Source organism: Aulonocara stuartgranti, assembly GCF_965226115.1.
Source record: "Aulonocara stuartgranti genome assembly, chromosome: 23".
NCBI classification, from domain to species: domain Eukaryota; kingdom Metazoa; phylum Chordata; class Actinopteri; order Cichliformes; family Cichlidae; genus Aulonocara; species Aulonocara stuartgranti.
Genome location: NC_138958.1, coordinates 24,756,250 through 24,771,095, shown reverse-complemented (window position 1 = coordinate 24,771,095; position 14,846 = coordinate 24,756,250). Strand labels below are relative to the sequence as shown.

The following is a 14,846-nucleotide window of genomic DNA, read 5'->3' as shown; positions in this document are numbered from 1 at the left end:
GGATATGTTGTTTACAACCCCCTGACTTTTAGAACCAGTGACAGGAAGACCTCCGCAAAGTCAGACTTCACTTCGAGGTGCTATCAGGCACTTCAGTTTCTTTAAACATCAGGAGATGAATCCTTAATCAAAATCAAGTAAAAAAAAGAAAAAGAAAAAAAAGACTTGAATCTGCAAGTATGAGATTTATTTTTGCTTGCAAAGTTGTATTTTTTCTGTATTTTACAACACAGCATTAATTAAAAAGCCATAAATTCTCACTGGTATCAACTAAGTTTATTAATTTGGTGCACAAAAAAGGCAAGACTAACAGCACTACCATCATTACAGAGGTAAAAACACAAGAGGTGTCCATTGGGGAAGAATCAGACGATTCGATAGTGAGATACACAAGGGGAACACTATACATGGAAATCAATACAAATCACGTTCAAAAACAGGAAGTGGCAGTGATTGGAGTTGTTGCGCTTGTCAAGAAGTACCAGCACAACGTGTTGACATACGACTCCTCGAGTGGCCGCTGAGGCTGGGGTGTACCGTGTTTTTTAAAGCTGATGACAAGCAGGAGAAAAATATTTTCAGCTGTAAGCGTACTGAATGATCAAGTGCTCAGTTTGTTGCTACATTTAAAATTACAAAGCTCAGGCTTTTTGTACAATCCTGTGGGGGGAAAACACTCAAAATCTGTTTCATTCAATCGGTGCATATCTCCACTTCTGGATGGTAGAAAAAAACAGCACAAATGATTTAAATCACTGTCACATCGTACATAAAATCTTTACTATATACATACAAAAGAGCACACGTGAATGTACAGAATGAAATCCAAAGAGTCGTAAAGTGATGGAAGACTAATTATGGTAAAAGCTTTGCTGCACTGTTCTCTTTAAAAAGTGAATTTACTTGAAAATATTGCTATTTGAACCATTGTTTTTCACACTGTATCATGGTTCAACAGTTTTAAATGTTTTATTGTGGATATTTTTACCCACTTTTAGTGGGTTTTTACCCGACCTTCAGTGGGTACCCATATTTACCCACTGAAGATTTCTTGGAAACATGGATAAACCTGCCTTGTCCTGCCAGGTAGGAAAGGCATGAAAGAGTATGGTTGGCCTTTTTGTTCAATATTTCACTAAAATACTTCTTTGTATAAATATTAAGAGCGTAAGTACTCAGATTTATGCTACCAGTTGTCCTCTGAGCTCAATGCTAGCATGCTAATATGGTCACAATAGTTAAGCTTAACATGCTAAGCGAGTATATGTATATGCCTTGTAGGGCCGCAGACCAGTCAGCACGCCCCTTATAAAATGTGTATTCCCTGACTGGTTGGTGAGTGGTTGCTGGCTGTCGTTGTGTAAAATAGTTTGCAAAACAGGGTACTGCCTCAAAAACCTTGTTGCAATTGCTTTGGTCGCTAGCAGATTACTGTGGTCGTCCACAGTTTGCATGGAATTTGTCTGCAAACACTCACCAGTCAACCAATGAGTGGTAATGAAACATGAACAAGTGTAGCACCACCTAGAACATTTGCGTTCAAAGTAAAAGCTGCTGAACCAACATATTTCAAAAGGCAACACTTTTACTGTAAAGGCAGTCTGTGCTCTATTCTTCACAGTTTTACTATCGCTTCGTGAGTAGTTGACAAGACATGAAGTGTTTGCAAACCAGGTGGAGACTTCCGTGCAAACTCTGTGCCAAATCGGCCCTCTATTTTGTTACAGCCAGCTTCACCTAGCAACAGTAACCTCCAACAACCTTTTGCTAATCTGGGAAAACACATTTTTCCATAGTGAACGGCAGTTACAAGGGGGTCACTGGTCTTAGCAATGGATTCCACAGCGACTGCCCACAACAAGCAAAAGATCCCCCAGTTCAAGACCAGGAGGAAATACCTTGTGGGTTGCATCAGGATGAGTATCCTGCCCAATCAAATGTGCAGCACTGCCCACTGTGGAAACCCTTAGTGAATAATGGGAGAGCTTAATGTAGTTTTCTTTTGGTTGGAGTTTTTTTTTTTCCTAGCAGCCTTCCAGTGCCAGGCAGTCGCCATCAGCTCTCTACGTCTTGTGTAAATGAGGCCTTAGTCATCTTATTTCAGCTAATATTTCTCATATTTGCTGGTTAGACACAAAGTACAACAGACATTATTATTAGTCTTGCAGGAACTGAACCGTTGAAAATTTGACCATGGACTGTTTAAAGGATGGACAAAGTCAAGCTAATGCAGGAGCGCCTTAAAGGTGCATTCTGATATCCAGCAGGGGGCGAGTCCTCTGACTGCAAAAAGACTTTGGGTCATATAAACCTTTACAGAAAACCGCCCACAGTTCCTAGTTGACAAGTTACAGACAAAGTTGCCAGTTTCAGAACATAGTCGTTCCAACCTCGTTTTAAAAATCTTAATACTGAGCAAGCAGTTTCTCAGTCAAATCCACACCTTACACATCATAGCTGGTTTCAAACATCACAGTGTTTGAAACCAGCTGTGATGTTTGAAACCAGCTGGGGAAAACACTCATCCACTGAAGCACTTAACAGGCCAATGGATGATGCTCTGGTGGCTAGGTCCATCTTTTATACAGTCTATGACTTTGACTTTAAGATGATGCAGCGTGGAAATTTAAGGGTCAGCAAAGTTCTTACAAATCATCCTGAGAGGAACATTAATATACATGGCTATCCATCCAACCAAATGTCAGCCTTATAGTGAACCGGAGAGAAAAATACGTTTGTGATTGAAATAACTGTGATACAGTATCAGGAAACAATGAGCCTCTGTACACATTCTAACAGTAAACCACCAACAGTTGTTGAAATGGTTTACCAACGGACCAACGAGCTCACAGACCGCTACAATGGCATTGCCTTCTGTTGAGCTGCACTATATCAGTGTAGCAAAGAAGCGCTCTCTGGACCAAAAGAGGAGAACCATTATTATAAACTGAAGCGTTCATTCAAACCCAGATTTTTTTCCCTCCCTCTAGAAAATATAAACCTATGTTGATGCCTACTGTGTGAGTATATATATATATATATATATAAATAGATTTGGGCATGCAGGTACAGCTAAAAGCAGATCTCCAAGGCACCAATTGCACAATGCTGTCAAGAAATTAGTTTCAAAGGGTAATGCTGTACCCGAAAAGATGTTCAGGTATTAAGAAAAAAGTAAATCAAATCATAATTTGTCGTCAAGCAACAGATTCTTTCAGTTACAGAGGACTTGCTATGCTTGTTACCATCTCCATGTTGTTATTCTTGGACTCTACTGCAGTAGCTTTGCATTATTCAAGGATCAAAATAATAAATATTCCTTATACTGAGCCCTGGAGTAGCCTATCTTAGACTATTTGTCTTCTAAATGGCTTCCACTAACAAACAGAGGATTTGAACAACAAGTGGGTGGGGCAAAGACAGCCCCACTCTCTGACATCATCCAGAGCCAACAGCAGAAAAAACTGTCTGAAAGCAAGTATTTAAAGTAGACTGAAGCCGGCACTTTTCCTTGCAGAGGTTACTTAGACATACACTGACCTCATCAATTAAAACCTAATAGGTAGCACAATAAGTCCACTTTGTCCACTGTGTGACAACAGCATATTTATAACAGTATCCCTCAAAGAAAAGTAGCAACTGTACCACTGATTGTTTCCAATAGTTAATCTAATTCTTTGGGCTCTTACGAATCCCGTTAAACAAGTCTTGACACGTTTTGTCATACAAATAAATGTGGACAACTGTAAATGGAAATAAATGGGAAAACAATTCAGTCTCTAAGTAATCTATGATGAATTGCTGTTAACGGTAAAATGCAAATATATTCATACGCACAGTGAAAACATTCATTTTCATGCATTCAAAAACAGATGTAGGCTAAAAACCTTAAACTTCAGACATGAACTTCAAAATGGCAGCTTTGCTTTGCTTTACAATGTACATCAAAATTTCAATCCAAAGGTTCTGGAGTCAGTCAAAAGTTGGAAAGCTGAAGCTCGTTTTCCTTTTACTTACACTCAGTTTAGTTAACAAATCCCAGAGCGTCATTTATGGTGGAATGAGGCAGTAGGATACAAAGCGAGATGCGAGTGCTGCGGACTGGGAAAGCTTCTTCGTCTTATTTAATATACAGCAGGCATTTATGGTGAGGATAAGTGCACTACACATTGACCTGTATCTGTGTCCATCCTGCAAACTCACCAGATTTTTTTTATACTAAATATCGAAACACACCACCTTTGCGTAACCCTATTTAACGATTACAGGCAGTAAGAAGGCACCCTCTATAATGCCAGAACCGGATACTGTGGGACATCGTGTTCACATGGACATCTGCTGTGAGGAATCTCGCTGGTGATCGTCAGATTTGGGAGAATGAGAGAACACGGTGCACAAACTCGTCTTAACAGCAGCTACATAACGTGACACAGATGCTGATTCATTTCTTGAGCTAGCTTATGCATTCTTTGGCAAAGTTGTACAATCACAGAACTCAACAACAACAATGCCTGTGTGAACACAAACTCATATGAATTACTTAATTTGGATTTTAACTGAAGTACTGATGGGTGGGGAAATGAGCCTGAGAAGCTTTAGCTTCTCTTGGTCAGAGGTCTGCCCTCCCGGATGTGCTTGGCGCTCCTCTTTTCCGTCTTCCCCTTCTCCCTAACCTTCCTCAGGCGCCGGGGAGGTGGTGTACCTCTTGATTCACTGTCCTCCTGAGCGCTGGATGTATCCATCCCATCACGCTCTTCAGGAATATTCGGAATGGCCCCACTGCTCCCATCTAAAATGTTCCTCAGGGACGGGTCCTCTGGTGTGCAGGTAGCAGTGGTGCCGCTCTCACTGCTGCTCAGGTCCTGCTCTTCGCCGTACCGCCCGCCACGGCTGTGGTGCGGCAGGGAAGAAGCCCTGATAGAAGGTCGGTCACGCTCCGTCTCGCGGATGCTTTGCTGAGGCTCGTTCATGTCCACCCCTGAGTCCAGGCTGGTGTCGTTGCTGCTTGGCGGGCGGTGGTGGCTCTGGAGCTCAATGATGGAGTGGCGGACCTGCGCTGCTGGCTTCCCGTCTAAGGAGACAAACCAGGCTCTGGGGTGAGACGACAAGGACTTGCCACGTGTCAGCTCCAGCAAGGTGCGCTCTGAAATCCCCTGCAACTCACTGGGCACGCCGTGCCCAGTGTTGAAGCCCTCCATGCCAGCTGCCTCATTAAGAGTCCCAGGCACAGAGACAGAGGATTCAAGGAGGTTACTGTAGCGTCCCCACACACTGTTAGGGCCTTGCCCCTGAGGGGGCGTCTCCAGAGGCTGGGTATCATCTTGGCTACTCTGCTGTGGGCTGCTCCCACCTTGTGAGTGGTGGTGAGGAACTTTGGGTAGTGTCTGGGTGTAGCTGTCTTTACTTGCAGGCTCTGAGTGAGCATCATACTCACTTCCGTTGCGGGGGAAGGTGGCGGACTTGCAGCCTGGTAGCTGCTGCTCCTGAGCACTGAAGAGCTCGGGAGCGGGAATAATGGCCACTGGCTGGTTGTAGATATGGACCAGCTTATCCTGAAAGAAGTTGTCGCAGTTGATGTTGGCCCGGTTCTGCTCCGACTTCTCCCTTAATCGAGACACCTCCTCACTGTTGATGTAGTGAGGTGGCGGCTGAGGACCCTTCATCCGATCTGGAGTGATGTTCTCATAAAGCGGTGCCGTGGCACGAGTCCCTGGATCCTCCACATAGATGTTATAGTTGGCTTTGTGCCTTGGAGTAGATGACGGTTCGCACTGGATGCTGCAGGTGGCGAGGCTGTTGTCGCCAGATCGGAACAACAAGCCCTCTTCCATGTGGGTGGAGGTGGTTTGGTCTTTCTTTACAACCGTCAATTTGGAAAAACGTGCTCTCCTCCTCCTGGGCTCTCGATAAGAACCTCTGTACATGGGAGAAGCAAAAGTTAAGCAGGACAAGCTTTGGTCTACAGGCTTTTCAGACTCACTCAAAGAACCTTTAAAGTAGGAACTGTTTCACTATTTCATTACTAACAGCCTATCAAAGCTGAACACAGAGTACCACATTTACTTGTTAAGCAGCTCTTGAGAGTTAGCATAACTCTGGCAGAAGATATTGCTAAAGTTGCAACAAGCATTGTAATCTGTCTTTTTAGGTTTTCAGTCATCCAGGTCATACTAGTCTTAAGAGCTTGGTAGAAGGTGAGGGGTCCAGTTTGTTTAGTCACTCTTAAGACTAGCATTGCAATCCTTTCTGCTAATTGTGCACCTGCACTCTTCTACTTTTATCACGTATATTTTCCCAGTTTGACTGTGCCCTTGCAGCAACTTGATTCTTTTCTTTTTCAGCCATTCTGTTGCAGATTTGCTGCTGTGCTTCAGATCATTGTCCTGCTGCATGACCCAGTTTGGACCTTGTTCAGTCTTTTATAATTGTACTTTAACATGCTGATACAGTGCTATGGTGCAGAGTTAAGATAACTGATATGGTGGAGTTGCAACAAGCATGGCAATCATTTCTCCTAGTGCTGCAGCTGCACAGTCTTCTGATCCACTTTACTGATAAAAAGCATGCATAGTTTACCATTTTTACTAAAAATGCTTGAATAATCTAGCAATTTTTTGCAGCGATATATAGGGAAGGCTAAGCTAAGGCTACAGCTAGCAGCTTTAGCCTAGCCTTCTCTGTATGAAAGGTGTCAGAACAGAAGCTAACAAAGTTCTGTTTTAATTAGAAATTTTTGAGCCCAAAAATTGTCTTTAGTTTATATAGCAAATTTATATCTGTTCCAAACAACTGTTAACTGTTTCCTTGATTACTAAAAACTGCCATATTGAGCCATATTGTTTGAGCCCTAATTTAAAGTGACATTGTAACCAGTTAGGCCAAAGAGAAATTTACTGATACTGTTAAAGGCCTGTGAAAATCTAAGCACAACCCATAGCAGAAATAACTTGAAGTAATTATTTCTGTATGGCTTTATCATTTTCTGAGATTGTTAGGAATTTTCTGTATGCAAAGTCGCAGGCAAATCTGAAGAATAAAACTGCTATGATGATTTCTTTAGAGATGCATTAGAAGGCAATCTTGAAGCTATGGATGCACTCTTAGATCACACCTTTTTAATCTGCCTCTTGTTGATCAGCATTGCATATATTGTCAATTGAAAACATTTCTAGAAGGGTTTCTTACCCACAGTGGCACAAGAGCAGGGACAGAAATCCGATCACTATGGCCAGAGTTCCACCCAGTATTCCTACCAACAGGTAGGTATGGTAAGATAGGAAATCCAAAGAGTTTGCATGTCCCAGATAATCTAAAAGGATAAATGTATAAGAAGGTGTGAAACAGGTCTAAACAAAAATAGCATTCACATGTGTTAATGAAGGTCAATGAGGTATCTACCTCTTGATGAAGGCAGAGGGGCGGCGATCCAGTAGCCCAGATGGGAAGCGGTGTAGGTCCAAACCAGCTCATTTCCAACCGTTTTAACTATTCCCAGACCATGATTCTCCCAGCCACCTTCAAACAGCAAGGAAAATAGCATGAGAGGAAATTTCTTTTAAGTCTTTTTCTTGTAATTCAGCTGCTCTGCTGCTATTTGCATTGCTACCTGTCTTCTGGTTGAAGGCCCAGGCTGGCACAGTATCAGAGGCCCTGAGGTGTGTGTGGTGGCCCAGCGGCAGACTGATCTGGATGGGTCCTCGAACCTGTATCTCCTCGCCACCGGAGTACAGCAGGACGCTGATGGCTGCCACGGCTTTCAGATCAATACTTCTGAAAACTGCAAAACAGTCCATGCCAGGAATGTAAATGGTAAAGCATATTGTTTGGGTACCTCAATAAAAAAGTCATCCATCCATCTCCAAAGCCACACTTTCCAGTTCCTACTGGGGAATGCTGAAACAATCCCAGGCCAGACGAGATATATAATCTCTCCAGCAGGTTCTGGGTCTACCCCAGGATCTCCTTCTAGTTGGGTGTTCCTGGAAAACCTCCAAAGACAGGCACCCAAGAAGCATCCTAACCAGATACCCAAACCACCTAAAGTTCCTCACCCTATCCCTGAGGCTGAGCCAAACCACCCTACTGAGGAAGCTTACCTCAGCCCCTTGCACTTTGAATCACCTTGTTGTTGAATTGTGCTATACAAATAAATTTGCCTTGCCTTGCCTTGTATTCACGACTAATGTTCCCTCTAAGCTGCGCACGTGTGCAATTGCCCACTGCTGGCACGGTCTCTGCGCACAGAAAATCTGCGTTGTGCACAAAAAAAAATCTAACCTTAATTGAAATTGAAATTAAAATTTCAACAATTCTGTTTTGCAGTGTTAGTCAGTACGTGACTGGCTGCTCCAGTATGGGATTAGAACGATGCCACCTTATCCCATAGTCCAGCCAATAATGCGATTCACATTCGTATATACGCAGCTAATCAACGTCGTTGACAGGCTACGACAGCGTCCTTATGTGCCGACACCGGTGTTTTAGCTAGCGAAGCAGCGTGGCTGATGTGGAGTGAAGCCACGTTAATGACAACGTGTACAACCATTGGAGATGTGAGCAGGACTGACGGAACAACTGACGGGAAAAGTGTTGACTTTATACCAGTTTTTAAATTGTGTTGATAGGCCACGTAAAACCAGAGTTATGATAAAAAAATATATGCAATGTTTGTTTTCTTCCTGAATACTATCGTTGTTTATATTTACTGCGGGAAGAAACGTTCTATAAGAAAAAACGCTCGAAGTACGGAAGCACTCTCCGCCTGTGAGCAAAAACAAAACCAAAAACACCCCACCTTTTCCTATTGGTCGAAAAAAGTACCATGTCGACCAATCAAAAAATGATATGGCAAGTTGTTAAGAAACGGATGGAAGTTTTAGGAGTAACGGCGGTGTTTTGAGATGTGAGAGATTTGCGACATAGCGCAAATCTTATGTCGTTAGTGTGTAGTGTAGTCAATAGTTTTGTTGTGTGTCAGAACAATGAGGCGACTGCTGAATGTTACAGGTGTTACAGGAGTGATACATCTCCTGTTGTCAGGCCTGCAGGTATCAGGCTGTTGTTCTCCTTGATGCGGACAGAAATTATTTTTGGAGTGGCACAAATAATTTGTATGGCATCAAATTTGATGCCAAACAGCTGATTATGCTGTAAATAGTTTGAAATGTTTATTTAAAAAAAAAACACCTTGGCTGCATTTTTAAAAAAATAGCTGCAAAAAACTTCGTTGTTTGCAAAACTCAGTTACTTTTTTGAAGAAGTAACTATATAATTAATTGCGCAACATTGGTCATTATATATTGTATTTTGCAGACAGAGTTACAGGACTCTCTCCCAGACCACAGACTCATACTCATAATACAACTCAGAGCTTTATAAAATAAAAAAAAGAAGAAATTTGTGTTTTCAAAATTTGAGTTCAAGTTAGTTTTACTTCCAATAGTGTTAACATCCTACACAGGTCAATGACTACATTTTTGTTTTACATTTTCATTGTAAGTGGGCTAAAGCAGTTAATTAAAAGTAGTCTAACATAAATGTAAATGCTGTAATTTAATAAACCATGTAACTTGGATGGATTCAATGCTGGCATGACCACAGTCGTCTGCTGTTGCTCACAGTGGTCCAAGTGTCCGCTCAGGGAGTGTGTGTGTTCGCTCAGACACATGGAAAATTAGAGGGAACATTGTTCACGACCTTACTTTTTCATTCTTTACCTAGATTTCATGACCAGAGGTAAAGGTTGGGATGTAGATGGAGCAGTAGATCAAAACCTGAACCACCCTAACCCACTACTGACAAGGAGTGTGAGCTGGGTGTGTGGACCCTTCAGCACCACAGACTGGTTTCTGGGACGTGGAACATCATTTTTCAAAGGCATGATTGATCTCTTTCATTCTGTACCTCTTTAACTGGACCAAATGTCATTGTGACGTTTAAAAAATCTGATCAGGAAATGTTTTTCTTTACCTGATTTGTTGCTGATGAAGCCCGGCGTGCAGTTGGTGCAGTCCTTCACCAGGTGGGGATGTGGTACAGTCAGGTACGCCATCACCGAAGAGATGTTGGTCTTATCCGGGATCGTGAGAATGTTCTTTGGGAACTTCACCATCGGCTGGGATGAGCTGTCTGTGAAAACAAAATGGCAGGTTATCAGTAGGAATTTGGGCACATGTGCTTTTTAAGTCGATTCAGCCTTCTGCACATTTGTTACACATCTGCAAGCCGCTTTGCAAACCACTTCCACAACAGCTCCTCCTTTTAAAGGTGTAATTGAATCTTCTCTTTACTCAAATAATCTTTACAAGTGACTTTAGTTGAACTAAAGTCACTTGTAAAGTAGCCACATACAGCTCAGTTTGGTCTGCTGTTTCAATCTATCGATTTAACTGTGAAGCAAACTAGCTAAAATGAACCCTCACTGGGTAGTTGATCTTACAGTCAGTATGTTCACTTTACTAATGAAAGTCTTTTCAATGTAAAGAAGAGGGGCCCTGCCATCTACCCACTGGGTTGCTGTACACAGTGACAGAACACAAGTACATTAAAAACTGACTAAACTAAGAGCAGCCTGTGTGCAGAAAAGCAGTTTGTTTAGTTTTCTGCAGTCTGAAATCTGGAATTTGTCTTTGCTGAAGGTTGACAGCAGTGATACCTGCAGGAGTTAGCCTTAAGCAGCTTCACTACATTCATTTTAGAGAGGGAGGCATGTGTCACAGAGTTTAAATACCTGGAGTCAACCATCCCAAAGTAACAGATGGTGAACAAGAGAGTACAGGCAGGGTGGAGCGGTTGGAGACGAGTGACAGAGGGCAGCAAGAATGGAAAGGAAAGTTAAGAATATGGTTAATGGTTTGGACACAGTGGTGCTGACAAAAAGACAGGACACTGGGAGTAACCAAGGGAGACAAAAGTAGAAATGAGTACATCAGAGGGACGGTTTACTCTGGATATATTTTTACTGCTGTGCAGTAAGGCTGATGCACCAAACCAGGAACAGCAGCGCAGTGTTTGCAAACTATCCAGAGGGCTGAATCGTACCTCTGGGCAGACCGATTCCAGCCTCTGAAGCCACATGTTTAGACACCTCTGGTTTCGTCTCAGTGTCTCTGCCAAGTGTGTCCACTTTACACTGTCAAACACACTCAAAAGCCTACTTAAAGCAGTGTAAATTGAATACTAAAAGCCTAAACACAGTGTGTGTGTGTGTGTGTGTGTGTGTGTGTGTGTGTGTGTGTGTGTGTGTGAGAGAAGGAACTCACCAGGTACCTTCCCGGTGATGAGCACGGAGTCTTCATACAGCCAGATGTTCCCCTGACTGTGAGGCAGCAGCAGCAACGTGACAGAGGAGAAAACTGCCAGAGAACAAAGAGAAAGATCAGGAGCCAATCACAAGTACAGAAGAACAACAACGATCTGTCAGGTTTTCATGACCTATAACATCTGCTGGTGTGTTTGTTTGTTGGTTTGGTAGCTTGTAGAGCTACAAATCCAACAGCAGAGGGCGTCCAAACATTGGAGCACAGCAGAGTTCAGCTGTCTGGCTCAGCACCACAAAAGGGAGGCGTCTCTGCTAATGCAACTGTTCCCCCCACCCTTCCTGCATTTTCTCCTCCATAACACCTGCTCCCCACTTCCCTTTGAATCACCACCTGCTCCCTTGCCCCTTCTCCACACTAAGGCCAGCAGAATAAAAACATCCCCACCACCCCCCTGCTCTGGCAGGACAAAGACACTTTGCTGAGACAAGCATAGGTCTCATGCCGGCCTGAGGCAGACACCTCGACTCCAAGAGCGATCGATGAGGCGAGCACAGGACGCCACGCTCAGTTACACTCGACTGGGAACATAAATCGCCTCATCGTGGACAAACCTCAGAGACAAGTTGTGTGTTGTCGCTGACACTTCATTAATCTATAATGACAATGAATAATGGAGGCGAGTGTGTTTGTGTGTGTCTGAGTGTGTGGGAACTGTGCTAGCAATACTGTAAGCTCCACAGTCTTGTTTTGGGGGTTTTTACGTCAGCTTTTAAAAAATTATTTACTGGTTTGGTCATTTTTAGGTTGGCAGTGAGCCCACTTTCTGAATTCTGTCTCTAAAGCACTTTAGACCAATAACAATACTCACCAATACCAGTACCGATATACCAATATTGTTATTGGTAATATCTGCCCTGTATTTACTTGGTAATTGAAAATTAAAATTATTTAATAAAATTCAGTGGGCTACATACTGAACTTTGAGGATAGAAATAAAGTATTGATCCAGTACTGATATCAGTAATTGTTTCGATCTGCCCACCTCTGCTGGTTACTCACTTGGTCTCTTATTGGTGCTCCAGGGGAGCAGGCTGGGCACGTAGCCTCCCATGCTGCCCAGCAGGGTCAGACCGAGGCCCGGGCTGTACGGCACCCAGAGCAGAACCTCCCCCATCTCCCCGGTCTGGGCAGAAGTCCTCAAGGTGTGGTTGACGTAGACGTCCACCGAAGCCCCCGACAGGGGCTGGCGGGTCACCAGATCTCTCACCAGGACCTTCAGGGCAAACTGAGGCTCTGCAAAGAAGATGCCAGAGGAAAAAGAGGAGATCTGGGTTGCACGTGTCCCTCCTGCGTGCTCCGTAACCTTTCTCTCGCCATGAAAAAGTGATGAGGCGAGCACTTCTGCGGGGAGGGTGGAAAAATACATCCAGGAACCGAACGACAGCACAGAAGAGATGCAGTCTGACTTTTAAATACGAGCTTCCAGATAAACAATGCACTGTTTGCTGTTATTGACGGACACACACACACAGCCTCAGCTGTCCTTTGTGTGTTCACTAGGGACAGGATGTAAACACAGACTTTACTTACTGTATCAGCAGAGCAGCACAGGATTACCACACTCCCCTCCCTCCCTGTCTCCCATTAAGACATCACCTGCTCAGGCCAAAAAGATAAAAGCCTAATCCTCCACACCTCCATATTCCTCCTATTAATCCTATTACACCGGACTGTCTGATTCCAGTCCAGCAGTGTATCAGTGCGCTCCTGATTTCCTAATTTATTGCAGAAAGCCCCCTTTATTAACGCACCTGCACCATCAGTCATGCCCCACTGTTTCCTCTGCAGCTGATTTCCATTTTCAGTAACAATGACATCCCCCTCCTCCATCCTCCACCCCCCTCCATCCTCCAGCAAACACCCCCTTCCTCTTTGTTTATGTTTACCTGCTGATAGAGCCGAGAGGGTGGCGGCTCGGCTCGAGGCGGCGGTGTAGGTGCCGGACGGGTCTCCGGCCCCGGCCGTGAGGCCGCCGCCCTCCTCCAGTGCCGCTGCTGCCCTCGCCACCCCATCCAGGCAGGAGATCAGCAGCAGCGACGGCAAGAAGAGGAGCAGCGGCGGTGGGTGGCGTTCAGCGGCGGGCATGGCGAGAGGGGGAGCAGGCTCAAAGACATAACGGACCGCGAGGAATCGAGCTCTGGAGCGGGGAGCGCGATCACCGAGGCCTCGTCCCTCCCTCCCTCCGTCTGTGTGTCTGTCAGGGTTCCTGTGATGCTGGTGCCGAAAGAAGGAGGAGGCACCCCGCGGAGAGGAGATGCACTGGTGCTGAGGCTGGGCGTGTGGGGCCGAAGATCGTCTATGTAAACCGCGATGTCTCACTCTGTTAGAGGAATGCGTGCGGTAATCGAGATTAAGCAAAATGAGGGCGTGTATCAGTAAACATACCCGGAGCAGAAGCACTGCCGCTGTATTCTAAAGTTTCATGGATGTTACTGTTTGACAAGAGCAGGGGTGCCCAATCCCAGTCCTCGAGAGCTACCGTCCTGCAGCTTTTAGACGCATCCTTCTTCTGACACACCTGAATCAACTGAATGGCTTTTATCAGGCCTTTGCCAAACTTGATGGCATGCTGAAGAGGTAATCAAACCATTTGATTCAGCTGTGTTGGAGTAGGGATGCATCTAAAAGCTGCAGGATAGTAGATCTCGAGGACTGGGATTGGGCACCCCTGGACAAGAGTCTCTGCTGTCCGCGGGAAAAGTGTCAGAGTGAGCGCTCCTCTCTCTGCGTCATCTCTGATGAGACCCAACATGCTGTTACATCATCGGGGTCTGCGCGGCCCTCTGTCGGTAAACTGGGGACTCAACACTTCGGATCATACAGGGAATTCTTTATACTGTGCTATGTACATCTTTAAATAAATCACGTTTTTAAACATACATGTAAATACAGTAAATAAGGCAAACTCTCTTAGGCAGCTTTCTTGTCATGTCTTTAAGTAGTCTTCAGGAATAGTTCTCCAGGCTTCTTGAAGGACATTCAAAGCTCTTCTTTGGGTGTTTCTACCTTTAGATGATTTTCATAATTTTCATACCTCAGCCTTTTCTCTCCGTTTCCCTTCCTTAAGAATGGCTTGTTGACAGCCACTGAGACCATTTCTGATGAGGAACAATAGATGATCAGCTGAAGGTCCAGATGAATCTATCAGGTCCTGTGTCAGATTCTTTACTCTTTCTATAAGGACATGACTTGTGTTCTTTTTTGTATTTTTCATAGATTCAAAGAAATTGGAACAAATGATGTGTTTTTGTTACAGGCTGCTTAAAAAAGTGCCTAAAGATGTGTAGAAACAACACTGGCTCATCCCGTGACTTAGGAGCCTTTTTATGCTTGAGTGATAAGTGGCATAACAAAAACGACTGAAAATGAGTGAAAAAGCAGCAAATGCACAAATAAACACAGTAAAAGATCTTCAGAAAGCTGGAGAACTACTGCTCAAGAGCACTTTGAAAACTGACCAGAAAGTTGAACTCCTTGAAAGCAAAATATAAAGAAATGAGGGGCGGCTGATGAAATCAAAAGTTG

At 44.1% G+C, this 14,846-nt stretch overlaps 1 protein-coding gene across 1 annotated transcript; it reads right to left on the bottom strand.

The window, feature by feature from the left end:
- Window positions 1-205: 205 nt before the first annotated feature.
- Window positions 206-13,721, bottom strand: fam171b (family with sequence similarity 171 member B). Its single transcript, XM_082525434.1, has 8 exons — window positions 13,208-13,721; window positions 12,321-12,554; window positions 11,262-11,354; window positions 9,970-10,128; window positions 7,607-7,777; window positions 7,399-7,515; window positions 7,186-7,309; window positions 206-5,916 (listed from the first exon to the last, which is right to left on the bottom strand). Exons 1-8 carry the CDS (start codon window positions 13,404-13,406, stop codon window positions 4,596-4,598), a joined length of 2,418 nt encoding a protein of 805 aa, XP_082381560.1. The 5' UTR covers window positions 13,407-13,721; the 3' UTR covers window positions 206-4,595.
- Window positions 13,722-14,846: the final 1,125 nt, after the last annotated feature.

What these genes read in the sequence shown, in the direction of transcription:
- fam171b (XM_082525434.1), bottom strand. Translation starts at nt 13,406, where the DNA reads ATGCCCGCCGCTGAACGCCACCCACCGCCGCTGCTCCTCTTCTTGCCG. An exon ending in CTTCATCAGCAACAAATCAG is followed by an intron (nt 7,778 to 9,969) that starts GTAAAGAAAAAC and finishes ACTGTTTTGCAG; the next exon opens with TTTTCAGAAGTATTGATCTG. An exon ending in GGCCTTCAACCAGAAGACAG is followed by an intron (nt 7,516 to 7,606) that starts GTAGCAATGCAA and finishes TGCTGTTTGAAG; the next exon opens with GTGGCTGGGAGAATCATGGT.